The sequence below is a fragment of the Eptesicus fuscus genome, chromosome 17, assembly GCF_027574615.1.
Source record: "Eptesicus fuscus isolate TK198812 chromosome 17, DD_ASM_mEF_20220401, whole genome shotgun sequence".
NCBI classification, from domain to species: domain Eukaryota; kingdom Metazoa; phylum Chordata; class Mammalia; order Chiroptera; family Vespertilionidae; genus Eptesicus; species Eptesicus fuscus.
Genome location: NC_072489.1, coordinates 5,315,829 through 5,342,358, shown reverse-complemented (window position 1 = coordinate 5,342,358; position 26,530 = coordinate 5,315,829). Strand labels below are relative to the sequence as shown.

The 26,530-nt window shown below is 57.6% G+C and overlaps 1 protein-coding gene across 1 annotated transcript; it reads left to right on the top strand.

The window, feature by feature from the left end:
- Positions 1-3,017: 3,017 nt before the first annotated feature.
- OGDHL (oxoglutarate dehydrogenase L) lies at positions 3,018-26,530 on the top strand. Its single transcript, XM_008149088.3, has 22 exons — positions 3,018-3,221; positions 5,133-5,303; positions 11,011-11,113; positions 11,478-11,593; positions 11,712-11,866; positions 12,689-12,835; positions 14,480-14,570; positions 15,647-15,826; positions 15,951-16,079; positions 16,871-17,050; positions 17,305-17,457; positions 17,926-18,028; positions 18,495-18,623; positions 19,583-19,733; positions 20,676-20,803; positions 21,693-21,871; positions 23,218-23,289; positions 23,363-23,488; positions 23,585-23,657; positions 24,961-25,124; positions 25,264-25,418; positions 25,858-26,530. Exons 1-22 carry the CDS (start codon positions 3,018-3,020, stop codon positions 25,979-25,981), a joined length of 3,033 nt encoding a protein of 1,010 aa, XP_008147310.3. The 3' UTR covers positions 25,982-26,530.

Sequence of the window (26,530 nt, the reverse complement as noted above, 5' to 3'; positions counted from 1 at the left end):
CGCTGTGGACTGCCCTGCAGCTCCTCCCCACGCTGGCCTGAGCTCATTGGAACAGGCCCATCTATTTTTGTACTTTGCCCATCGCTGGGCTTTAGCCCCGGCACTTCATCTCTGCCAAGTAAATAAGCATACCCTGCCTTCCCACCTTGGAGTCTGCCGCCCGGGCCTTCTTTTGGGTTCAGCAAACTAGTGTTGGGGTTTATTCCTGAGAAAAGTTCTCAGAAGGTGAGGGCAGGCTCTGCTGCCCAGCGTCTTGGGATCCCTGTTAACCGGTTTCTACACCGGGGATTGCAGAGCAGTCCTCACCTGGGCAGTGCAGACAGGGCTTGTGTGTGAGGGTTAGTGGTTGAGGAAGTCTGCAGTTGTGATTGTTCTGGGGCTGGGAGTGGGGATGGTACTGGCCTTTTCCCTAGGGAAGAGACCCGGTACCCCCGCCCCCCCCTTCCCCCAGGAGCTGCCCAGAGCAACCTGCCCGCAGTGCACTGGGAGCTGAGCTGGGTGGGGGTGTGCAGGGAGCTGACTCTGCTCCTGCTTTCACCTGTGTAGGTAGGACCTGGCAGGACTGGCTGGGGCCTCTGGCTCCAGGTACTGAGGTTGGCTTTGTCCCGTCCTCCAGGGCTCCTGGGTCCTCAAGCCCTGCTGGGATGGGCAGGGTGGCTGGCTGCATGCCCTCCTGCCAGGCCGGGTGAAGGCCACAGCAGTGTCCAGTGGCTGGCCCAGACAGTTCATTGTTTGTAAAACACAGTGTTCCTGCACCGAGCTGGCTGGGTACAGCCAGGCTTTGTCACTGTTCCCTGGAGCCGTCCCATTCCCCTGTGCTGGCAGAGTGCCTCCGGCTGCAGCCTGCGGAAAATGCATTGTCCACACAAAATCAGGGTTTATGTCTTGACTCCACAGTGAGGAGGGTGCAGGCTCTGGAACCACACAGAGCCCTCTCACTCACCAGCTTAGCCTCTCTGTGCCCCAGTTTCCCTGTTTATAAAAGGGGGCTAATCCTAGTGCCCACTTTATGAGATTGTTGAGAGGGTTAAATGGGCAGAGTGCCTGCTCCAGAATCAGTGCTTATTGTGCGCTCTTATTTTTATTCCCATGATGGATGGTCTTGGTGTTGGATGGCAGAGCTTCGTGGGTCGTTTAGATTCTTCTGATATCCCAGGCCAGTAGCTCCTGGGCCAGTGGCTCTCTGTATTTGCTCAGGCCTCAGGGGCGGTCAGAAGTAGAGCAGTGGTTGGGACCCTGGGCCATGAGCCCTACTCTGCACTTGAGGTGCTGCTCCAGGGAGAGCCAGCCCCTAGTGGCCTTCGCTGTAGGGTGGCATCATTGGCTGGTGGGCTGGGCATCTGGTCCGAGCTTCAGGGGCTGAGCTGTGGGAAGGAAGTTTGGGGCACTTGGTGCTCAGGTCCCAGCTGATCTCACCTCCTTCCTTCCTGCACTGGGATATATTTTTGTGTTTTAATTTTCTTCTCTTTAGACTTACTACTGGTTGCCTGAGGAGCCCACTTTCCCTTGCTTGAGGAGGTCATCTCCCCTTCTCTTTGGCTCATGTGAGTTTGGAGGGAGAGGTGGAGGAAGCAGGCTGGGAGGGCTGTCCCCGGTCCTGCCTTGGGCCTGACTCTTTGTAGAAGCCCAGCCAGATGGTTCTGGGGACTTGGTTGAGCTGATGGACCAGGAGAGCACACCAGGCCGAAGGCCTATTGGCTGAGGGCCACGCCCAGGCAGGATGGAGCCAGTTACGCCCAGAAGGCACATTTTCTGGGCCTGAGTTGTACAGTGGGAACCAGGCCCCTCCTCCTTTCATTGTCCCTGGTGGGGTGGCTCTAGTGCTGGGCCCTGCTCACAGGTTGGGGTGCTCTGGGCAGAAGAGCATTAATAAGTGTTCAGGGGGAGCGTTCTATGTCCAGGCAGTACTGGGCTGGGGCAGAGGAGGGGGCTCTGCTCACGGTTGTGGGGGTGGGGGGCAGGAGGTCTGGGGCAGCAGGAGCCTCAGTGGGCCCTGTCCACCCTCGGCTTGCTTTGGTAGGGACCCCTGGGGCTCTTCAGGGTCGGAGGAAGCTCTTAGAACTTCTGTCCTCTGAGGGTGGGAGAAGCTCCCACGGTTACTCAGGAATTTCCCCTGGGAAAGGGCAGGTGCCATAATAGGGGTGAGATGAGCTCCAGGTACTCGTTCCTCTCCATCCGGGGTGGGCTTCCGGCCTTTATGTACCCCCTGAGCTGTTAGATGTTTTGAGCGACATTGGTGCTGAGTGTAAACTCTGGGAAGGATATGAGAGCCAGAGAGCGGCTCCAGCTAAGATGGGCATGAGGCCTGCTGGTCTACCCTCCACTGGTCCCCATGCCCTTTCCTTCTCTGAGCCTCAGCCCTCCCTGCTGTGAAGTGGGGCAGTTCAGGCCCATGTCGTTGGCCTTCTGGCCTGGTGTGCGGAGTCAGCACTGCAGTTAGAGGAAGTCACTGGTGACTTTTGGTTATAATGACCGGAGATCCAGATGTGCCATGGGCCTCCAGATATAGTGCAGTGCAGCCAGACCCCTTTTTTTCTGGCTTTTTACTGACCAGACATAGCACACCTGCCCCTGGAGGACTCCCCTGTTTAAGTTCCAGGGTGGCCAGCCTAGTGGCCTACTCCTGATTGGGGGTTCTGCATGCATGTGCCTTATCCTTTTCATGGGCTGCAGGACCTGGTCTGGGTGCTCCCCGAGGCAGGGCCTGGGTCGTACTTGTCTTTGCACCAGGCTGGAGGGCCGGCCGGGAGGGAGCACAGGTTGGGGTGGGTGGGCACAGGGGGACGGGGGCTCGGGGATGCTGAAAGCTGTTGGTGGATTTATTGTGCTGGGATCTCCCACCGGGCAGTGAACCCAGGAGGGCTGGCAGCGTTCTCCTTCTCTACATCATCACAGCTGACCCCAGGTCCACCTGCCTAGTGGGACCAACAGATGCCAGAGAAGTGAAAGAGTAGCTGCCAGAGCCCCCTTTGTCCTGGCCTGTGGTTTATGCCTCTCCCTCATTGCCTGTGTCCAGAATGAGTCAGCTGAGGCTGCTGACATCCCGGCTGGGGCTACAGGCCGTGAGGCTTCTGGCCCCACATGACGTCCAGATGTCCAGCTGGCGCAGCAGGTCGTCTGGGCCACAGACCACCTTCCCCGGCAGCAGAGGTGGAGGAGGCTCCAGCTACATGGAGGAGATGTACTTCGCCTGGTTGGAAAACCCCCAGAGTGTCCACAAGGTTGGCACCCCACCCTGCCCGCTGTGTGGGAGGGCAGCTCCTGGGGCCGAAGGGGAGTGGGGAGAAGCATCTGTGTGATCTTGGGCAGGTTTCTTTGTCTTCCGGGTCCTTCGTCATCCTGTGTGTGAAAGAGCCTTGTCCTCCTTGGGTGAGGAAAGTCTCTTCCTTCCTGTTGTGGGACCAACTAGTGGGGGGTGGGCTGGCCTGGGAGTCCTGATAGTGCCCTGCTCAGCCACACCTGGCTGGAGACCTGCCCCTGCCCCTTCGTCAGGCTGGGCTGTCAGCACAGGCCCCTTGTTATGTACTGGTAGTTAGGGGTACACGTGTTTAGGTATGTATTGAGCTGACAAAATAAATACCTGTTGATGGTAAAAAAAAAAAAAAATCGGATGACAGGTGAACGTGAAAAGTGAAGCTCCTTTTCCTTCTCTTTACTCAGACTCACATGGTCCGGAAACAAGGAGTATGACCCTAGACAGTAAGGCTCCTTCCCAGTCCATCCATCTGCTCAGCTCCCCCTCATCAGTTTCAATTTATTCTTAGCTTCTTCTGTTTTCTTGCAGAGAATTTCTTCAGGTAAACTTACTGCAGCATAATTTTAGATTTCCTCTTTATACGAAGTTACATGGAACAGGCACTGTTTGCTCCAGGCTTTTTTCACTTAGCACACTCTCCAAGCTCTTTCCATGTCAGTGCACCAGGAGCCTCATTCTTCTTTTTCCCAGCTGCGTACTATCCCACTGTATGGATGTGCCACCCCCGCCCCACCGACAGACATCTGGCTCTTTTCCTTTCTCTGGTTGTCGTGATCAGTGCTGCAGTGCATGACCTTGAACATTCCCCCTCTTGCACGTGTGCAGCTATCTTCTGAAGTTCCCCAAAGTGGAATTGTTGGGTCACAGATTATCTGTCTGTGTAATACTGATGGGTTTTGACAAATTGCTTCCGATAGGGCTTGTACTACCCTGTTCTCCCACACTGTATGAGAGGAAAACCCTTTTATGTGTTCTGCTAGAACAGTGATTTTTAACCAGTGTGCTGCAAGAATTTTTAAAACGTGCAGTTCCCTGATTAGTCAGGCGCAATGACCTCTTTTCCCTTAGACTGTCAAATTAAAAAAAATGACAACAGCCAACAAAACAATTGCCATCCTATGTAAATGAATCAAAATTATACCTTTTTTTGGTGAGATTGGCAAAAAATATATTTTTTGGTGTGCTGCAGGATTTTAGTAATTGGTTTATGTGCCGTGAAATGAGGAAGGTTGCAGATCACTGGGCTAGAACACGGATGTGCTTGTGCATATGCGTGTCTGTTTTTTGCTTCTGCACAAATAGTAGCAAAAATTCTGTAAGGGTTGCATAATCTTCCAGTATCTAATGGATCATCATTTATTTAACCAGTTTGCTGCTGCTTACCACGTAGGTTGTTTGTATGTTGTCATTTCTATGAACAGTCCTGCAGGGAACATCCATACATGTCCATACATCTAGCACACCTGTACAAGTACACCTGTAGAGTAAACTACCAGCAGTGGAGTTGCTAGCTCGAAGGCTAGATACATTGACAATGTGGAGGGCCTGCTGCCTAGTTGCCCCCTACAAAGGCCTCCTCCGACCCGCCACGTGTGTGAGAACATGTTCCCCCGGGGCTAGAAGCTCCTTTCCCATCCGAAGCCTCTGGCCCACAAGTTTTAGCCCCCATCCCTCCGCCAGCCTGGGTCCCAGAGAGCTCTTGGCTGTGGGTGGGGGGCCTGGCCTGGTTTTGAGGGGTCTTCTTGGCATGGTCCTGGGAGGGCTCTGAGAGCTGTGGTGGTGAAGGACACCCAACGTCCCCCAGAGCCCAAACCAGGGCCACCCCACTCCTCCCAGGCCCTGACCTGGCTGCTTTCTTGCTTCTACCCCTGCCCAGTCCTGGGACAGCTTCTTCCGGAAAGTCAGCGAGGAAGCGTCGTGTGGCCCGCCTCAGCCACAGGCCCCCTCTGTTGTACCCGAGAGCAGGCCAGCCGCCTCAAGCCGGACCAAGACCAGCAAGCTGGTGGAGGACCACCTGGCTGTGCAGTCCCTGATTCGGGCCTACCAGGTGAGTGGCTGGGAGGGCACTGGCTGTGAAGTTGGACTGGTCCTGGGGTGTGGCCAGGTACTGAGGGAAGGGAACTCGCTCAGCTCCGATGGCATCTCTTCAGAGAACCTTTCTCTAAGCCCTCTGCCAGATGGCTCTCACTCCCGCTGCTACTCGTTGTCACATTACCAGGTCACTTACCACCCCCTGGCCTTTTTTGTGCCTGCTGATTTGTTTGTTTGTGGTCTTTCTGATGGAATGTTATCTGTCTCACACACCATTGTGCCCCAAGTACAGTGAAGGACTTAGTAAAAAATCCGTTTCAGTAAATGTTGAATGAAAGTTAAGCAGCCCTAGCGGGTTTGGCTCAGTGGATAGAGCATCGGCCTGCAGACTGAAGGGTCCCAGGTTTGATTCCGGTCAAGGGCACATGTCTGGGTTGCGGGCTTGATCCCCAGTAAGGGACGTGCAGGAGGCAGCCGGCCAGTGATCCTCATCATTGATGTTTCTATTTCTCCCTCTCTCTTCCTCTCTGAAATCAATAAAAATATGTTAAAACAAAAAGAAAAAAGAAAAAAGTTGAATAGATTGGCTCTTGTTAATGTCTATTATCTTCTCTTGAACATTCCAAGAGGGCAGGTGTCAGAATTTTGGCCGGTGACCGCAAGCTGTGAAAGAATTCACAACTGAGAGAAGCGAGAGATAGTTTACTTTACTTTCCCCAAAGGGAAAGGGCCAGTGAGTTGCTAATCAATACAAAAGGCAAAGAACAAAAACCATACAAGGGAGGGAGGGGGATTTTCCAGCGGCTGCTGTTGCTAGGTGAAATTGAGCAGCCAACAGGGCGGGTTGTCTTTGTTAGTTCTGCAGGGCAGGGTCCGGGCAGATGTCCTAGGGAGGTGTCTTATCAGTAGTTTCCCCAAGCCTGTAACACATTCTTAGAGCAAAAGTTAGGAAGAGTTTAAAGAGGCTTATTTGAAGAGGAGGGCAGAAGGGAACTTTCTATTAACTATCTCTGGGTTGTAAAACCAGCAGGGAGGAGGTGTATGTAAGAATGTAGCCTTGAGAGTAACTTCTCTTGCAGTTTGAACAGAGGAGCTAACAATCTTGGGGTTTAATTACCAGGTGCTTCTCAAACTGTGGATGGTCACAGCAAAGAAAAAGAAAGGCCTTTTTTTTTTTTTTTTCCATTTTAAAGGGACTGGTATAGAGCAGGTGCTTAGTGTTTTTGGAAAGAATGAATAGTTCAGTAAACAGCTCTTCCTCTACCAGCTACTCTGCTCTGGAGACTTATGCTCTCCCCATGGGTCCCCAGGTTGGGCCCCTGCCCTGACCTGCCAAAGAGCCCTGATGATGGCCCATATTCCTAGTCTTGACTGAGCAGGACTAATTGGAGGGCTGCTCTGGGTGTTAACTGCAAAACTAGTGTTACTGTTCGGGATCTCCCTGGGAATCAGTGGCCGAATGTGTTTGCTACGAAAGTTGTCTTACAGACATGCAGAAGGAAGGGCAGGGCCATCCTGGGGCCCTTGGCAGGTACTCCAGGGGAGGGAGCAGCCGGTTGCTGCAGAAGCTGGCAGTGGGAGGCCCTGGCCAATGGGGATAGGGCCTTGCCTCTGAAGAAAGCACTCTGTGTGGGATGGCAGCTGCACGCCTGTGCACAGGACAGGGAAGGGAAGTAGCACTGGGTTCCCTAGCTGGCCTGAGGACTGATGGATTGTGGGACATGTTGGGGCAAACAGCCATATTTGTAATTGTGGTTTTGACTGGGTGAAAGAAGCAGAAAATGATCTTAACCATTGATTTTGAAAACAAAGAGCAAGGAATGTAAAACTATCCTATATAATAAAGAGGTAATATGCAAATTGACCATCACTCCAACACACAAGATGGCTGCCCCCATGTGGACACAAGATGGCTGCCACAAGATGGCTGGCAGGGGAGGGCAGTTGGGGGCGATCAGGCCTGCAGGGAAGGCAGTTAGGGGTGACCAGGCCGGCAGAGGAGGGCAGTTGGGGGTGAACCAGGCCTGCAGGGAAGGGCAGTTGGGGGCAATCAGGCTGGCAGGGGAGGGCAGTTAGGTGTCGATCAGGCTGGCAGGGGGAGCAGTTAGAGGGTGATCAGGCTGGCAGGCAGAAGTGGTTAGGGGCAATCAGGCAGGCAGGCAGGCAGGCAGGAGAGCGGTTGGGAGCCAGCAGTCCTAGATTGTGAGAGGGATTTCCAACTGCCCATTTAGGCCCCATTCCGGTGGGTGGGATCAGGCCTAAACAGGCAGTAGGACATCCCTCGAGGGGTCCCAGATTGGAGAGGGTGCAGGCTGGGCTGAGGGACACCCCGCCCCCCTTCTCCCCATGCACGAATTTAGTGCACCGGGCCTCTAGTATTATATACAAAGTAACATTTAGAGTGCTGCCTCAGGGCCTTATCTTCTAGGCACAGTTTCCAGCTGCGCTTTGTTCTTTAGCAGAGACTAAGCTGCCGAGGCTTTCCTGCAGGCTGGTCTCTGGATTCAGGCACCTACTCTGTACCTGCCCAAGGTTGGGCCTGATGGTGAGCACCCGGGGGAGGGCCACACGTAGGAGGCAGAATTCTGATTTGACTCACCTGCACACAGTACTGAAAACCCCCAAACTTATTATTATGGACATTTTCAAACCCCACACAACACAGTGCCAGCCTTGATTCATCTGTTACCCACCTCTGGCTCCACCCACTGGCCACCGATTATTTTGAAGCAAATCCTGATGTCATATTTCCTTAATTGAACATTTCAGCATTTATTTCTAGAGATAAAGGCTCTTTAAAAATTATACCACGATAGCATTACCACACCTAAAAATAATAACAGTAATTCTTAATGCTATTGATACGTGGAATTGCAAATGGACTCTCCTTGTGGGTTCTTGTCTCACGAAGCTGAATAATAAATTCGCGGACTAAAAGGTTTTTAAGCAATGGTGTGGGAGTTTATTGCCAGCATATACAAACTCCCTCTGGGAAGGGGTCCCCAAGGGGGAAAACCTGCTCTCTCTCTAAAATGGGAAAAACCAATCTAGTGAGCCTCTTTGTCTTTGGGTTTATAAATGCTGGCAGCTCTTTGTCTGTCCATAACTTTCTAATTGGACCCTTCCTTAATTCATGTCCCCCGTGTTTTCCTAATGGGCCACTTTCCCCCTTCTCCCTGTAGTATCAGTTTCCAAGTTCAAGGCTCACCGGTGCCCCCTCTTCTTCTTCCCCTTATCTATTAACATTCCTCCTTTCTGTGTATGTGAGATAAACAACCTGGCGGCTTGGAGCGTCTCTGCCCATCACGGATGCATTCCTCTCCCATGGACCCCCTTCCCTACCACTGCCTCCTATCTCTAAACTCCTTCCACTATCAAATATTCAGTTGCTTTGATGTTGCCTGTTTGTCTTATGATTTCTTTTTACTGCTTCTTTGGATCAGGATCCAAATAAAGCCACAGGTTGTGGTAAGTTGATGTGGCCCTTAAGTCTCTTGTACTCTGTGGGTTCCTCTCTATTTCTTTTTGTGTTCCCTGCCTCCTCTTCCTCCTCTTCCTCCTCTTCCTCCTCTTCCTCCTCTTCCTCCTCTTCCTCCTCTTCCTCTTCCTCTTTCCCCTCCCTCCCTCCCTCCCTCCCTCCCTCCCTCCCTCCCTCCCTCCCTTCCTTCTTTCCTTCCTTCCTTCCTTCCTTCCTTCTAAAGAAACCAGGTTGTTTGTCCTGTAGAATTATCTGGAGTCTGGATTCTACTGATTACATACCCCTGATGTCACTCCATCTGTCCCTTTGTCCCGTGTAATTTCTGTACATCGGTAGTTAGATCTAGAAGCTTTATTCAGTATAGATCTGACTCTATTTTTATTTCAAAATCAGCTTCCTGGTGCTGATGGCACTTCATCAGATAGCAGCTATGGATGGTTACTTCCTGGACGCATTGATTCATTAGGGGTGGTCAAAATGGTGATATTCTAATTCAGTCTTTCTGTTTATTACCTGGAATACTGCTATCAAGAGAAGTGGCCTTTTGTTAACACCATTTATTTCTGAGGTACAAATTGTATAGGAAAGGCAGGATCCATGTCTGATTTTTCTTTTTATTCATAAATTTTCAAAATTATGAGGTGGTTCCCTGGCATCCTTCAAAGATGGCCAGTGAAGGTTTTCCATCTCTTTTAGTATGATATGAATACATGAATTTAAAATGCTTGCTGACTTTCCATCTGTTATAGCTATTATGCTTATCATGCTCAGCATGTGTCCTTCCTCTCATCCCCGCTGTGTGTGAGCTGCTCTCTGCTACCTGTCATGGCAAAGTGCTCCGAGCTCACCTTGTGCATTTCTGCTCAGCCTGGGACCAGCCAGTTCAGGGAGTGCTGGCAGTCACTGCCACTGCTTTGGCTGTGACTTCTGGGCCCTTTCACTGGTTGTAGCCAGGAAGTCTGTACTTTTTAAAAAACATGACATACTTATGGGTTTATATTGATGCTTCTATACGTGTCAAATGTGGGACTTAGGGTTTACTCTTGACCTTATCAATCTTATGCCACCATTTCTTTTCTTTTTTAAAAAACATTTTTATTGATTTCAGAGAGGAAGAGAGAGGGAAAAATAGAAACATCAATGATGAGAGAGAATCATTAATTGGCTGCCTCCTGCATGCCCCCTACTGGAGATTGAGCCTGCAACCCTGGCATGTGCCCTTGACTGGAATCGAACCCGGGACCCTTCAGTCCGCAGGCCGACGCTCTGTCTACTGAGCCAAACAGGCTAGGGCCTACCATTTCTTTTTAAAGTTGTCAAAAACAGAGGTTCTCCAAGACAGCAAGCAATACAATGACTTATTTGATTTTCTTACAACCCCCGCACAACAGCCTTAGAATACAATTCTAACACCACACCACTGACTGATAGTAGAAATGAATTTCTGAGCCTTTCCCTGCAGTTCTGTGTGTCATTAGGGAGTATTCTATCAGTCAATTGGAATAGTTCCTTTCTGTGAGTCATGCCACCAAATAGATGCATTAATTCATTTGTTTTGTTTTACTTTCAATTTTAAAAATTAATTTTGTTTTGTAGTGATATAAAATATTCACAAGATTCCAAAATCAAGTCGTCAAAACAAGATATCTTTAAAAGTCTAGCTTCTAGCCCTGCCACTCTACCCTATTTTGTCCTTTCCCCATAGATAATAATTTTCCATACTTCATAGTTTTATATTATAATTTATTCTGATGCATGTATACATTTATATATATACAAATATTTGCAAATGCATACACTCACTGTAGCTCCCCTTCCCTAGGCAGTGGGAGCTTAGCGCACACACTTTTCTGGGATTTGTTTGTGGAGATCCCTCCTTGCAGCTGGTGGGGGTTTCCTTCATGCCTCCAGCCCTCCCTGTGGGTTCCCATAGCCATGTGCCGTCTGCCGGTGATGGACACTTGGGAAATGTCTAGGATTTTGCAACTCCTAATAGCACTGTAGTGACTACCTTTGGGCACGATCCTTTCCTGGTTCCGAGAGCTGCATGTTGTCCTTCGGAGTGGAGTTGAGCTCCTGCCACCTCAGCGGCTTAGAGGCACCTGCACGGTGCTGGGTGCTGGAGTCATGTGGAAACTTGAAGATCTGAAGTGGGAGGTGGGGGGCCAGGCCCCAGAACCTTGCTCTTGGTGAGGGTCTGTCCAGCTGTGTCCTAGCCCTGCCCTGACATTGTCCCTTCTCCCAGATCCGGGGCCACCATGTGGCCCAGCTGGACCCCCTGGGCATTCTGGATGCAGACCTGGACTCCTTTGTACCCTCAGACTTAATCACAAGCATCGATAAATTGGGTGAGAGTTGGTACCCTTCTCTGTTGCCCTGGTGATGCCAGAGCCAGCTGGTGCCTGTGCGCAGTGAGGGGCTGTGGCACCACAGCGGGCCCTGCGGCCCTGCAAGCAGCCCAGGAAGCTTTTCTCTGACCCTTGCCCATCTACTGCACAGTGTCCCTGCGAGGCCGTCTCCCTGCCTTCCCTCGGGGCGCACCGTGCTCGGCAAACTTGAGAGACTTTGCCGGGCTCGCTCCCGTGGCAGCAGCTGGGCTCTGATCCTTACTCCCTGTTCCCTGAGCTTAGGCGGGACCTGGCGGGAGGGATACTGCTGGGCCCCACCTGGGCCTGATCCCTCTTTCCTCTCTGCCTCCTGGGCTCTGCTCAGCCTTCTATGACCTGCGGGAGGCTGACCTGGATAAGGAGTTCCAGTTGCCCACGACCACCTTCATCGGAGGCTCTGAGCACACCCTCTCCCTGCGGGAGATCATTCAGCGCCTGGAGGTGAGCAGGTGTGGGGGGCACACCTGATGGAGCTCTCAAGCCTGCCGGGGGGGGGAGGTGCTGCCTTTTCTGTTCCAGATGCCAGGGCATTTGTCCCTCTTCCTGGCTGTCCCCCCAGAGCACCTACTGCCAACACATCGGCCTGGAGTTCATGTTCATCAACGACGTGGAGCAGTGCCAGTGGATTCGGCAGAAGTTCGAGACCCCGGGCGTGATGCAGTTCTCCAGTGAGGAGAAGCGGAGGCTGCTGGCCCGGCTGGTGCGCTCCATGAGGTCAGGCGCTCAGACCACCAGGGGCTCCCAGATCAGTGTCTCACCAGCTTGCCGCTGTTCCCAGGAGGGTCAGCGCAGCCCAGTGGCTGGAGGGGCTTGCCCCAGGGCTGCTCGACTTGTCCAGGCCCTGACAGCAACCAGGAGGATGCCTGGCAAGGGAAGGCAGGACTGCATGGGCCTCGCTCCTCGCTGGGGAGAGGCCTTAGGAGGAGCATCGGGCCAGGTGCCCAGGCAGAGCTGGCAGGTGGCCAGGGGCGGGGCTCCAGGAGGCTTGCCGAGTGAGGGCCCAAGTGGCAGGAAGTGGCCGTGGGAGTGTTTGGGCAGAAAGATGTCCTGTGTGGCGTGCGTATAGCGGGGCCTCCCTGCTGGGGCATCGCCGGGCTCTGCTGCTGACTTCTCTGAGGCTGGGGGTGCCCAGGCCTGGAGGAGCAGCTCCCCAGCCACTGGGCACACCGCGGCGCCCTGAGCAGTACGTGGGGGCTGGAGTTTGAGTGGAGCCGTGAGGCGGTCTGGGTGTGGTGAGAGGGCAGGTGCAGTGCATGTGTGTGCAGGAGGGCAGCGGGCCGAGAGCAGTTTGGCTGGAAGAGGGAGAGAGGGTGGTAGCTGGGAACAGGAGGGTGCAGGCAGAGGTTTCTGGTTAAGCTGGGAGGACCCCTCGCCTCCCTCACACCTGTGCTCCTGGCTGGTGCTGTCTGTGGCAGGTCCCGGACTATGTGGAGGGAGGCGATTCTGCACCTTCCTCTGTTCTGGGCGCCCTGCTCTGCCATCAGGATGGCCCATGAGCCTCGGCCTCTTCATTCTTTCCCTCCTCTCTCCACGCAGGTTCGAAGACTTCCTGGCCCGGAAGTGGTCCTCTGAGAAGCGGTTTGGCCTGGAGGGCTGTGAGGTCATGATCCCTGCCCTCAAGACCATCATTGACAAATCCAGTGAGATGGGGATTGAGAATGTCATCCTGGGCATGCCACACAGGTGGGCCTCCGTCCCGCCCCCGCCTGTTCTTTCTCGGGGCCGGGCACCGAGTGGAGGGAGGGGTGGAAATCAGCAGGGCTGTTAGTGGGACATGAGGGTAGGGGCAGAGTGGCCTGGAAAGTTCTGAGTCCCTGCTCATCACAGACAGAGCCAAGCACACGGTCACAGCCGCATGGAGCCAGGGCCTGACGGGGCTCCCAGATCAGTGTCTCACCAGGTTGCCGCTGTTCCCAGGAGGGTCAGGATTCCGGGAAAGGGTTGCGTTGTTCTTCTTGAGGTTCCTGAGGATAAGGAGCCGAGCAGGGGCCAGTCCTAGGGAAGTGTGGGCGGAGCCTGGGCCGGCGGCCCTGGTTGGATCTGGACGTCTCTTCTTCCGGCTGCAAGCTGACTGCCCGTTTCCCTGTGGCCTTGATACAGACGGGAGACTGGCTTGGCAGTCGGGTAGTTACTTCTGAGCTGGAGCCTGTGGTCTGACAGGAATACAGCCCCAGACATAAGAAGGGGTCAGGGTTCATGCTGAACGGGCTGTGAGGGATGTGCTGAACAGTCGGGGGCAGAGCCCCAGCGTTTCCTTGACCACTTCCGGTTGCTCTCGGTTAGGCCAGGCCGGGCTGTGCCAGCAGGTGGGGTGTTCAGCAATCCCGATGAGTGTGGAGGGCCTTCCGGTGGGCTGGCTGCCAGGAGCCGGGAGCCTGCCCGCCGCAGGCTTCATGCTCTGAGGGCCTGGACGTGCCCAGTGTCCGGTCAGAGGGTCAGGCAGAGCTTCCCCGTGGTCTGAGTGGCTGGTCCCGTGGACGGGGGTGGCACTGGGTGGTCAGGTCAGGAGGTGGTGCTGGGCAGACTCTGGCCTGCGGAGGCTCTGGGAGCTGAGGGTGTTCTGGCCCAGGCTCCTTCGTTGCTGAGGGGCCTTTGAGGCTGCAGGGCTTTGCCCATGGCCCCGTGGCTTCCATGACCCACAGAACAGGAGAGAGGCCCACCTGGACCAGGCCGCCCTGCCACAGGCCACGTGGGGCTGGAGGTTGGATGGGGCATGTGTGTGCCGGGCTGGCATCTGTTGATGAGCTTTGGGGGCGAGTCATGTGCTGTACCCCCATTGGCTGGTGTCCACCCCTGAATAAACTGCCCCTTGATGGGGGCCAGGCTGGACTGGGGAACCCCTGGTCCCTGGCTGTTCTCCTGACCTCAGACCTCCCTCAGCTCCTCTGGTAACTCCTGGTCTTGGGTCCGTCCGGTTCCTTCTCTGTCCTCTCCAACATGCTGCTGGGCTGGGGTGGGGGGGCAGGGGTAGTTTAAGCCATTGTGATGCGTCAGCAGATTGGGACCAAGGTACTGGATTGGGCTCAACTTTTGGGTGGGGAAGGTGGGCATTACATGAGGCTGGTGGCTCCCTGCTCATGAGGGCCTCCTGAATCAGAGATGTATAGGGGTGTCTGGGAGGGAGGGGGGACTGGCTGGCCAGGATCACTCACATGCCTTGTAGACTGAGACAGGATGAGAGGGCTGGGCCTCCTTTGGGCTCCCTGGAGAGGGGGGTTTCCCCAGACTCCATGCCGATTCTGACAGGTCCCCGGTGGGCAGGGAGCTGGGCCCCATCAGGGAAGGCAGCCTCTGAGCCAGGTGAGAGCCCAGCCCCTCTGGCTCCAGGGGCCGACTGAACGTGCTGGCTAACGTCATCCGCAAGGACCTGGAGCAGATCTTCTGCCAATTTGACCCCAAGCTGGAGGCAGCGGATGAGGTGGGTACCACGCCCAGGTCTCAGGGCCCCTGGAGAGCTGGGTGTTTGGGAGGTGGGCTGGGGAGGAACCGGGCCAGGAGCTTCCAGGCTTGGACAGACCCTGAAATGGACAGACACGGAGGAGTGGGAGAGAGGCGGGGGTATTGCAGGAGGCCCCTGGTGGTGAAAGAGCCTGGATATGCGGCCAGGCCCCCTGTTTCCAGCGGGACATGGGCCTGAGTGCGTCGGAGATGCCGTGGCTGGAGCTCAGAGGGTTGCAGACATTGGGGGGCTCACCCCGGTGTGTGGGAGGGCCCCGTGCTCCCTTACTCTATTGACCTTCCATCTTGGACAGTATATTGGTGTAAAAATGATTGCCTTCTAACATATTTATTTGTTATGAATTTTCATGTTTTAAGCCATGTATAGTGGTTTTTCTCTGTAAATTTCTCTTCCTGGCTTTTGCACATTTTCCTGTGGGGCTTTGGGCTGTATATCCTGATTTGTAAAAGTGCTTTACGTATGGAAGCACTTAGCCCTTTGCCTGCGTTTGTCTTATGAATATTTTTTCAGCTTGATTTTCCTCTAAGGTTGTGCAGGATTTGCTGCCCCCATGACAAATGTATTAGGTTTTAGCTGTCTCATCTTTATAGCTTCCGAGGTTTGTAGATTGTGTAGAAAGACGTTCCCTGCTCCAGGATCATCAAATATGTCACGCTTTCCTCTGAGACTGTGGCTCCGTCACGTGGTGGAGAAGTTAGTGGGCCCAGCCCTGGTGTTTGCCCAGCCGTCTCCACTCCGCGAGTGAGCCATCATGCATGTCTCTGCTGTCACTGCCGCTGGCCAGCCACCTCCTACTGAGGCCTTCCCCGTCCACCCAGATGATGGTGGTTGAAATGCAGGGGCCACGGAGGGGCAGGGTGCAGGGCAGGGAGGTGGCTGGAAGAGGGTGTAGGTCAGGCCCAGCACAAGCCTTTCTAGAGAGCAGAATCCAGGGACTGTTTCAGCCACATGGGCCTTGCATCTGTCTGTCCGTCCATCTGTCTCCCTGTCTGAGGTGGGAGGGCCGGGTTCATCACGGTCCACCTCAACCCCAGGGCTCTGGAGACGTCAAATATCACCTCGGCATGTACCATGAGAGGATCAACCGGGTCACGAACAGAAACATCACTCTGTCCCTGGTGGCCAACCCGTCCCACCTGGAGGCCGTGGACCCTGTGGTGCAGGGGAAGACCAAGGCCGAGCAGTTCTACCGCGGGGACGCCCAGGGCAAGAAGGTGAGCTCACCTGGGTCCGGAGGGGTGAGCTCAGGGCTGGGCCCTGAGTCTGCGGTGCAGGGGGCAGGGCTGGGGTCCACAGGCTCGGGCTGGGGCTCCTCTCAGCTCGCCCTCTGCTCTGCAGGTCATGTCCATCCTGGTGCATGGGGATGCTGCCTTCGCCGGCCAGGGTGTGGTCTACGAGACCTTCCACCTGAGTGACCTGCCCTCGTACACCACCAACGGCACCGTGCACGTTGTTGTCAACAACCAGGTGAGGGGCTGGCTGCGTGCCCGGCCTCGTCAGCATTGCCCATCCCTGCGTCCAGGCAGCACTTTGCGGGGAAGCGTGAGACCATCCTGGTTCTGATCCCACTGCCGCGGGTCCCAGTGTGTGACCTCAGGCCGGCTCCGGCTCTCCCCGGCCTCGGGTGCCTGGTCTGTGAGATCGGGAGATCCATCCATCTATCTATCTGCTGTGTCTGTCTGTCTGTCTGTCACCCTGGAGAAAGTTGTCAGGACGAAGGAGCACAGGGGTAAGGAGCACAGAGGCTGGACACGTGGTGAGGTGCTGCCTGTAGCTCCGTGTGAGTCAGTCAACCTTAGCGCGCAGCTCTCACGGCCTTTGCTTCGGGCAGCTGCGGTTAGAGCAGCTCTTCCCTGAGCCCGGGCAGCCCTGCTGCACTGCAGTGTTTGCACTAAGTCATCGAAGCTTCACAGAATAACCTGTGCGATGGGGACTTAAGCAGACCTTTAAACAGATGGGGACGCAGCCTTTGGGAATCTAAGTGCCTTCCCGCAGTTGTAGTTAGTCACTGGTGGGACGGCCTTACCCAGGCCTGTGCTCCTCGCTGCCTCTGTATGAAATGATTGCAGAGAAGAGAGCGGGCACCCCCATGGCACCTGCTGCTGTGTTTGATCTTGGGGCTGCTCACCAGTGACCCTTCCTGCCCCGCATGCCTCCTGGGCACACCCGATGGCCCTCGAGGCAAAGACCTCCGGCCTCCAGGACCACGGGTCTAGCTCCGGGTAAACGGGCCCTGCCGCTTCCTCCCGCTTCTGCAGATTGGCTTCACCACTGACCCTCGGATGGCCCGCTCCTCACCATACCCCACCGACGTGGCCCGTGTGGTCAATGCGCCCATCTTCCACGTGAACGCGGATGACCCGGAGGCTGTGATATACGTGTGCAGCGTGGCGGCCGAGTGGAGGAACACCTTCAATAAAGACGTGGTTGTGGACCTGGTGCGTCTGGGGCTGAGGCCGGGGCCGTGGTGCAGCCTGTCCTGGCTGTGCCAAGCACGCCAGTCTGCAGCACCTCCAACAGTCGGGGCTGGGAGTCCTGGGAGACAGAAGATTTAGTGCTACCAAGAGCAAAACGTGGGACAGTCAGTGACGGGGGGTAGGGGGCATTCAGGGCCTGGAAGGGTATGCCCTGCAGATGTGCCTGCACTGCCTGGGCTCAGGGACTGAGCCCCCTTCCCTCGCTGTCCCTGCAGGTCTGTTACCGCCGGCGCGGCCACAACGAGATGGATGAGCCCATGTTCACGCAGCCGCTCATGTACAAGCAGATCCAGAAACAGGTGCCCGTGCTGAAGAGGTACGCAGACAAGCTCATCGCCGAGGACACGGTCACGCTGCAGGAGTTCGAGGTGCGTGGTGACAGGCCTCGTGAGCACCTGGGATCCGCCTCCTCAGAGCCGGGGCCCTGGGGAAGTGCTGATGGTGCTGGCCCAGGGCTGGGACCTGGTGATTTACAGAAGTAGCCAATATGGCCCTTGTCCCCAACAGCCTCCAGTTATCAAGGGGGACAGAGGACCAAAGACAGACACAGCTTGGTGGGATGCAGCAAACCCCCGAGACAGGCTTGTCCCCTCGGTTATCTGTGGATATGTTGGTCCCCCTGCCTCGATGGGGCTCTGAGAGCAAGGACTGTGAGTCTCTCCCGAGGTTCCCCCAAGTTCCTTGCTGAATGGGACCCCCCTGAACTCTGAGACTTTGGTCTCTGGCCACAAGGTCCCTGCAGGCCAGCAGAGAGAGTTCTAGAACATGGCGAGGGGGCCGACTTTTGACCTGGGATCTGGCTGCTCACAGGGTCCCTGCCTTCGCTCTGATTCCAGGAAGAAATCGCCAAATACGACCGGATCTGTGAGGAGGCGTACGGCCGGTCTAAAGATAAAAAGATCCTGCACATAAAGCACTGGCTGGACTCGCCCTGGCCCGGTGAGCGGCAGGCGTGGGCTGAAGTGATGCTCCTGGCACTGGGCCCAGGACCAGAGTGACTGCCCGAGGCTGCAGCCCTGCCCTGAGGCCCCTGAGGCTGTGGGGCTGATTCCTGAAGGCTGGCAGGCACCGCCCTCCAAGTACCTGTGACCAGCAACCTCTGGGGAGAAAGGGCTGAGGCAGGGCCGGTGGACACCAAAGTGGAGAGAGCTGGGCACGGGAGGGATGGTCAGTGGGCTCCCTGGGTACAGCTAGATGGCCCTGGGCTCAGGCAGGGGCTCTTGCAAGGGCCTACGGAGGGATGGTAGCAGCTGAGGAGCTGGAGCTGTGACGTCAGCTGCCGCAGTCCAGAGGCTGGGCTCCGTCTTCAGGTAGCAGTGGGCCCAGGAAGGCGGGGCTGGGGCGCAGGCTGGGGGGATCTGAGGCCCCTCGCCTCCCGGAGTGCACAGAGTCTCTGCTGTCGCAGGCTTCTTCACCGTGGACGGGGAGCCCAAGAGCATGACGTGTCCAACCACGGGCATTCCTGAGGACGTGCTGACCCACATCGGCAACGTGGCGAGCTCTGTGCCGCTGGAGGACTTTAAAATCCACACGGGTGAGGTTGCTGTGCGGGCTGCAGAGTGGGCCACGGTCCCCGCTGTCTTCCCCCAAGAGCGATGGCATCGGGGGTCAGGGAGCCTGGCCTGCATCCCCACTGTCATTGGTGGGTCGGCTGGGCTCTCGGAGTCCTGTCTGCACCCCGTGAGGTGCCCTTGATACTAGCTCCTCGGGGGGCGGGGGGGTGGGGTAGGGGGGCGCTGAGGTGGCGCCACACCCCGGTGGGTTCTAGAGACCAGACTGATGTGGATCCCTGGGTCAGGCCGGAGAGCAGGGGAGCAGGGTTTCCTCTGGAAGGAGCGCTGGGCCTGGCATACCGGGCAGGAGCGCTGGGCTTGCCAGTAGCCTGCATGGATGACAGAGTGACCCTGCTGCTCCTGGATGAGCCTGGGCTAGTGGGTGGTCGCTGGCTGCAAATCGTGGCTATGGCCTCTGCTCAGGCCCCCGAAGCGCCCCCTGGAGGTGGTGGGCACCTGCGCCCCTTCTGACCAGCCTGTGGGTGCTCCGAGGGTTTCTTCTACAGTGAGCTGGAGGCCCAGGTGTCCTGAGGCACCCGCTCTGGGTGCATGTCACGAGGTCTGTGCAGCTGTAGGGCCCCCAGGAGCCCAGCATGGCCTGGGCGCTGGGGCTCAAATTCAAGCATCTTATAGCTGTGATTGTGAGTAAATGACTTCCCTCTCCGGCTCCTGTCTCCATCTGGAGAGTTGGGACAGTCCACCCGTGGGCGGTGCAGGTGTGCACAGTGCCGGCGCTCGCCCGGCGGGACCTGCTCCTTCCACGGGAGGGAGGCCGCCCACTGTCCTGGCTGGAGGCTGTGCTGGAGGAGGGCCCTGCGGGGGGCTCGGTGGGAGACGTGTGCACTGAGTGCACACACCTGGCCCTGGTCCCTTGGGCTCTGGCTGTTTGGGAAGGGTGGCCCAGTCCTGGGTACCTCAGGCTGGCCCTTCCCTCCCGTAGGCCTCTCTCGAATCTTGTGGGGCCGTGCGGACATGACCAAGAAGCGGGTGGTAGACTGGGCGCTGGCGGAGTACATGGCCTTCGGCTCCCTGCTCAAGGAGGGCATCCACGTGCGGCTCAGCGGGCAGGACGTGGAGAGGGGCACGTTCAGGTGAGGGCAGGGGCTCCGACCCAGGCCTCGTGCACATGAGTTAGCCTTGTCCGCACGGAGCCTGTGGGGCTACTGAGGGGCCAGCGTCATTGCGGGATCTCTGGGGTGGAGCTGGCCCTTCCTCCTCCTCCTGGGCCTTTTCTGAGGAGCCCAGGAGGGCCTTGTCCGGCGGGGGGATCACTGGTAACCCCGGCAGCACCCCAGCCCCTGCCCTTGGGCCAGGTCATCAGGGGAACACTGGGCCACCTCTCTGACCCCAGGGGATAAGCATGCAGAGCAGACCGCTTGGCCTGGCTGGGGCCGTCTGGCCTCACGGTGTGCATGGGAGCTGCTGTTAAGCCAGCCTCCCATTTGAGTGTTTTCCTTGAGTGTTTGAGTCCAGGGACAGGACTGCACTTGTCAGTGTCCCCCCCACTTCCTCGTTGGGCCCAGAGGTTCTGCACCCGAGGTGGTCACTGCCATGGGACCGTGGCGCCCGGGATGCGATGCGCGGCTTTCCTGGGTCCCAGTGGCTCGTCACCGCTGGCCCCGTTCCAGCTCCGCTGGCCCCTGAGCTGCGTGTTAGTCCTCCCTGGGTGTGGGGGTCAGCCAGGCGGTCCCTCATTGTGTAGGTATGACCTCCTGTGGGCCTGGGCAGGGAGACAGTGCCCGGGGGTGTGGCACTGTCTTGGGGTCTCTGGGTCTCAGGGTCTCGGGCTCCACCCAGCACGTGGTTGGGGAGGTCATCAGGCCGGTCTCGGGGACCTTTCTGAGGTAGAAGCTGAGACTCAGGCCTGTGTGGTGTGGGGGCACTGCTGGGAGGCTGCCTGGAGGAGGGCACAGGCCGCCCTGGCTCTCCAGGGCCTTGGCGTCACCGTCCTGTGGGACGCGCAGGTTTTCTGGTGCAGTGACGAGGGCTTGCCCGCCTCCTGCTCCCCATCCTTCCTGTCTGTTTCTCTCCAGCCACCGGCACCACGTTCTCCACGACCAGGAAGTGGACCGGAGGACATGTGTCCCCATGAACCACCTTTGGCCGGACCAGGCCCCGTACACCGTGTGCAACAGCTCCCTCTCGGAGTATGGCGTCCTGGGTGGGTCCGACTGCAGGCAGGTCAGGGGGCCTGGTGCCTGGAGACCAAGGAGGGGCTTGCATCCTGAGGTGCCCGGTCGCTGTGACCATGGACGGGGCCTGTGGCTGAGAGGGCAGGGCAGGGTCTGGGCCCAGGAGCGACTGAGAGGCTCAGAGGCCCCTGGGGTGGACCTGGGTCCTGGCCCATGGGGTGGACCTGAGTCCTGGCACAGTCATGAGGACGCTGAGGCCACATGGGATTTGAAGTCCAGCTGGGGGCTCCTGCTTGCCTGGGGATCGGGGGGTGGGGTGCGTTCTTCGGATACCAGAGCCCTGTTCCTGGGCACCAGCCCCAGTGGGACCAGAAAATCCAATAGAGTCCATTGTGGGCATAGCTACCAGCTGGTCCTGAGCCTGGCCTGGCCCGCCCCACTTTCCTGACCATCATATCCCCTCCACACTGCACCCCGCAGCCCGGTCTCGAGTTCCCCTCCCTGGGCTCAGGGCTCCCCAGTGACCAGCTCCTTACTAGACCCTGCATTCTCTCCCTCGGCTTGATCTTGAGCTGGCCGCCTCCCTCTAGGGACCAGCTCCTTCCCCTCCCCCTCAGCAGCCCTGCACCTGTTTTGGGGGCTCCTCTTGGTAGATGGCCCCTGCTGCCTCCCCAGGGAATCTTTTGGACTTGGCTCGATGAGGCTGACGCTAGCCACGTGCAGCTACAGCTGAGGGCGCCTCTCGCGTGTCCTCAGTTCCCGGGACGCAAGATCCGTGGGCCCCAAGGAGTCCCGCTACCACTGGCCTGGCGGGAGGCGGGGTGGGGCAGGGAGGGGGTGTGAGAAAGGGCTGGGCTTGCCGGGAGCCACGGCACTGTGGACAGTGTGTGGCAGGCTGTCTTGTTTTCTTCCGTTTAGGCTTCGAGCTGGGCTATGCCATGGCCAGCCCCAACGCCCTGGTCCTCTGGGAGGCTCAGTTTGGCGACTTTCACAACACGGCCCAGTGCATCATCGACCAGTTCATCAGCACCGGCCAGGCCAAGTGGGTGCGACACAATGGCATCGTGCTTCTGCTGCCCCATGGCATGGAGGGCATGGTGAGTGCTGCCGGGGCCTGGGGCTCTGCTGGGCCTGGGGGGCGTGGGCCCTGGGCCACATGCAGGGCTGGAGCGGATGCACCTTCTGGGCCCATGGAACACGGGGGTCTGCTTAGGGGGCTGCATTCTGGCTGTGGCTGAAATGGTGATGGCACTGCTTGTCACTAGCGGTGGAAGTTCTGACACGTCTGAGCCTGCTACGTGCCAGGCTCTGTTTCAAACCCTCTCTGTGTATTAACTCTTCCAACCTCACAACTCTTCGTTCCAACAATGTAACAAAGTGAGTCCTGTCCCCGTTTTTCAGATAAACTGAGGCACAAAGATGCGGACTAGCTTGTCCAAGGTCACTCAGCTAGTAGCTTGGACTTGAACCCGATCTGTACAGCATTGCCTGTCTTCCGGTCCCCTCCCAGGGGAGGAGGGCAGACGTGCAGGCTGTGCCGTGGAGTGCTGAGCAGGGCGGGCTGGGCTGTGCGACCCTGGCTGAGCTGCAGGGGACATCCCTGAGGGCCCACTCGGCTCGGACCCAGTAAGGGTCATCATCGCCCATGTGGCTGTTTAGAGCCAGAACTCAATGTGCTGAGCACTTTGCATGCCCTGTAAACCCCACAGCGTCCTCACTAAGGACCTGCCTCAGTCCTGTTTCCATTTCACACCTGAGGGGAGAAGGGGCGTGGCCTGCCCTGGGTCTCCAGCTGCAAAGGCTGCTTACCTCGGAGCTTGAGCCAGGCTGGGTGGGGAGGGTGGGGTGGCTTGGCTGGTGCCTGTGGCACTGGGTCCTTGGTGAGTCCCCACTAAGGGAGGAGCGGGTGGTGGCCCTGGGGCAGGTCACCCTGTTGCACGGGGAGCGAGATGGAGGTCACTAAGCTGTCTGCTCTCATGAAGCAGAGCAGCCCCTGGGCACGGGTGGGAGGGGGAGTCAGCTCTGGTCACGTCTGCTTGGGTTGTTTCTTCATCTCTGCCCTGCACCGTCTTCACCTGCAAAATGAGGAAGCGAGTGTCCGCATCAGGGGGCTCCTTGCAGGGCCAGGGACTAACGTGTGGGCCGCGGAGCTGTGCCTGGGTCGAGCGGCAGCCACTGGGTCGGACGTGCTGGAGACAGGCCTCTGCCTCGCCTTCACTCCCACCCACACGTGCTGGCTCCCCGGACCCCCTGAGGGTGCCTTCCCGACCCCGCTCCCACATTTCTGGTTCTTTCCTGTGGTCTGGGCTCCAGAGTGAGGGCACCTTCTCCCAGAGCCTTCCACTCTCTTTCCCGAGACCCGGGTCCCTGCACGGCCAGGCTTCTGTCCTGTGTGACGTCCCCTCCCCTCGGCCAACCTGGACCGTCTGGCCTTTGCTTTCAGGGGCCGGAGCACTCCTCGGCGAGGCCCGAGAGGTTCCTGCAGATGAGCAATGATGACTCGGATGCCTACCCCGTGAGTGCCCCTGCCTTCCCCTGGGACAGGGCCGGCACCAGGGCCACCTCCCAGCCACTCCCTGTCCCCCCAGGCGTTCTCGGAGGACTTCGAGGTGAGGCAGCTCTACGACTGCAACTGGATCGTGGTCAACTGCTCCACGCCGGCCAACTACTTCCACGTGCTGCGCCGGCAGATCCTGCTGCCCTTCCGCAAGCCGGTGAGCCGCCTGCCCTGGTCGCCGCTCAGCCACGCGGGGCAGACCCGGAGCCTGTCCCGGGGGCGGCTGGCAGCTCGGCATGTGTTTCCCTTCCAGCTGATCGTCTTCACTCCCAAATCGCTGCTGAGGCACCCAAAGGCCAAGTCCAGCTTTGACCAAATGGTATCTGGTATGTGCCTGGGCAGGCGGGGCAGCGAGGGGAGGCCCGGGGCCGGGGAGGCCTCTGCTCCTGGGACTCTGTGCTCACTCAGCCTGTGGCTGTGGGTTCTGCAGCAACTCCTGCTTGGTCCCCACCCGTGGCTGGGTGGGGAGGTTGGTGGACGGCCAGCTGGACTGGGCTAGGCTGGGCCGCTTAGGCTCAGCACCAGGGACAGAGGGGTGCACTGGTCCCAGCAGGGCTGGCCTGGCTGTGCTGGGGGAGCTTAGAGGCAGGAGGCCGGGTAGAAGTCCACCTCGTTTGCAGCAAAGTGAATATCACTGATTCATTGATACTTTTTCCCGCTCATGAGCCAAACAGACATGCCTGTCCCTGGGACGCAGTGTCCCCTCCAGGGCTCTCAGCCTCACTCACCTGGGGTCGGTCAGTCTGATAAAGCGCCTGGAGGACCAAGTGTAGGAATTGAGATGGAGGGTCAGTGGAGGGTCAGGGGGTGCAGCTGTGGGGCCCTGAGGCGTGGCAGAGCAGAGCTGTCCTAGGAAGTGGTCTGGCCAGGAAGGGTCTCGGCAGCGTGCACAGCGTGTGTTTGGGTGTCCCTGTGGTGTGGGCAGGTCTGAGCCGGCAGTTCCGAGCTCTGACCTTGGGCTGGGCCGCCTGGGCTGGACGCCCGGTGCTGGCTCTTCTCTGGAGGGGCCTGGCAGCCTGTTCCCTCTCTGCTCACTGTGCTCCCTGGGATGCAAGGACACGGCCGCTTTCCCAGAGATCTTTGCAGCGTGCTTGGCCTGCTGCTGGGCACATGATGTGAGCTCAGGAAGGAAAGACGGACAGCGCTTAGGACTTGGGGGCTTGGTTGCGGGGCTAAGGGAGGGAGGGGTGTGTGGTGGTCTCTGGAGACAGCTGCTCACCCTTAAGCTTGGTGATGGGGTAACTACAGTGCACACCGCGATGGGCGGGACTGGACGGGAGCAGCTCTGCTTCAGGTAACGAGCTCATGAGAGGGGCAAGACGTTACTCTCATTTCCCCGCCAGGGGCTCTTCCCCTTGGACCCCACTTCCCCCTGAACCGTGATGCTCCCCAGGCTCTGCCCTTGGCTCGGGCTCCCATCTCCACTTCTTTCCCTATGACATCTCAGGCTTCACTTGTCATCTTCTCCATCGTTTGGCTCAAGAGGTACCCAGTGCAGCCGCAGATCTAAACCTGGGCTAGTCTTGGTGGCCAAGGGGAGCCTGCGGGTCGGGGGCCACGGGCCTGGTTCCCCAGCTGCTCCAGCCCCTCTAGGAGCTGATGCCTCTTCCATGCCCTGTCGGTCTCCAGGGACCAGCTTCCAGCGGGTCATTCCTGAGGATGGGGCCGCGGCTCGGGCTCCCGAGCAGGTACGGCGGCTCATCTTCTGCACGGGAAAGGTGTACTACGACCTGGTGAAGGAGCGGAGCAACCAGTGCCTGGAGGACCAGGTGGCCATTACGCGCCTGGAGCAGGTATGCCGGCTCGGAGTGATGGACAAGGTCAAATAGCCAGCCCCTGGGCAGGGTGCCTGGCCTGGTCAGATCTGGGCCCGGAGGGAGCTGTGTTGTCTCGACCCCGGGCTACGCTGCCCTTTCTTCCCGTCTGCCCCAGATCTCCCCGTTCCCCTTCGACCTGATCAAGAGAGAGGCGGAGAAGTACCCAGGCGCAGAGCTGGTATGGTGCCAGGAGGAGCACAAGAACATGGGCTACTATGACTACATCAATCCACGCTTCATGACCATCCTGAACCGGGCACGGCCCATCTGGTACAAGGCTGGGTGCAGGGAAGCCAGCCATCTGCCCTCCACTCTGCGGGGCCTGCGGGGTCTGCGGGGTGGGGGCCTGAGGACCCGTCCTGGCTTTGCCTGGCCCGTTTGGTGTGTCACTCAGAACTGGCCACTGTCCTTCTCTGTCCACATTGGGAACCATAGTACCTGCTGGCTCTGTGACCGCTGGGGACAGGCCAGCTTCCCCATCAGGGACCCCCAGCAGCACCACCTCACGGAGCAAAACCTTCTGCAGCCAGAACTGACCTAGGGCCCCTCCCGCGCTCTCAGATCTCCCGCCTTTGGCCTTAGGCCAGTTACTTTGCCGCGTGGCGCCTCGGGCTCTTCATCTCTGTAGCAGGACGAGAAGAGTCAGACCCCACGCAGCCCTGGGCTAGCGGCCAGGCCAGGCCTCCCCTCACTGTCTATCTTCCCCTAGGTATGTTGGCCGTGACCCAGCGGCTGCACCGGCCACAGGAAACAGGAACGCTCACCTGGTGTCTCTGAAGAAGTTTCTGGATACTGCCTTCAATCTGCAGGCCTTTGAGGGCAAGACATTTTAGCGCTGGGCAGGGCCTGCCTGGTCTTCCCATGGGCTGGCTGGGGCTGGGGAGAGTCTGTCGGGTCCCAGGGTAAAACACACTCATGCAGCGGTCGAGGCCGTAGAGCAGGCACCACTGGCTTTGGTCTTAGGCCTCTGTGGGCCTTCGTGTTTATTTCAGAATCTGTGAGGACGGAGAAAGCAGAGGAGGTGGTAGGTGGGAGGCAGTCAGGAGTGTTTCCCCAGCTGCCCTGGCCTTTCTGGAGGTTTTGTGTAGCTTTTCCAGCTCTGTCTGCAGACAGCCACCCCGGAGCCTGACTTTAGTCTCCCGCTTCCTGGTAGACCTGGCTGCCACTCACCCTGTCCTTGTTCATCTGTAGATTCAAGGACTGCTATCTTTTGTGCTCTTAGAAATAGATATTTCAGTGTGACAACCAGGTGAAGCAAAACCGTGCCCGGTGATTTATCTTGTGCTGTTTTATGGAGTGTATCATGATGAGTATGAGATACAGCTATAGCTCATGTGTTTGCCAGAACACCAAACAACAGAAATAAAAAAATGCTTTTGAGA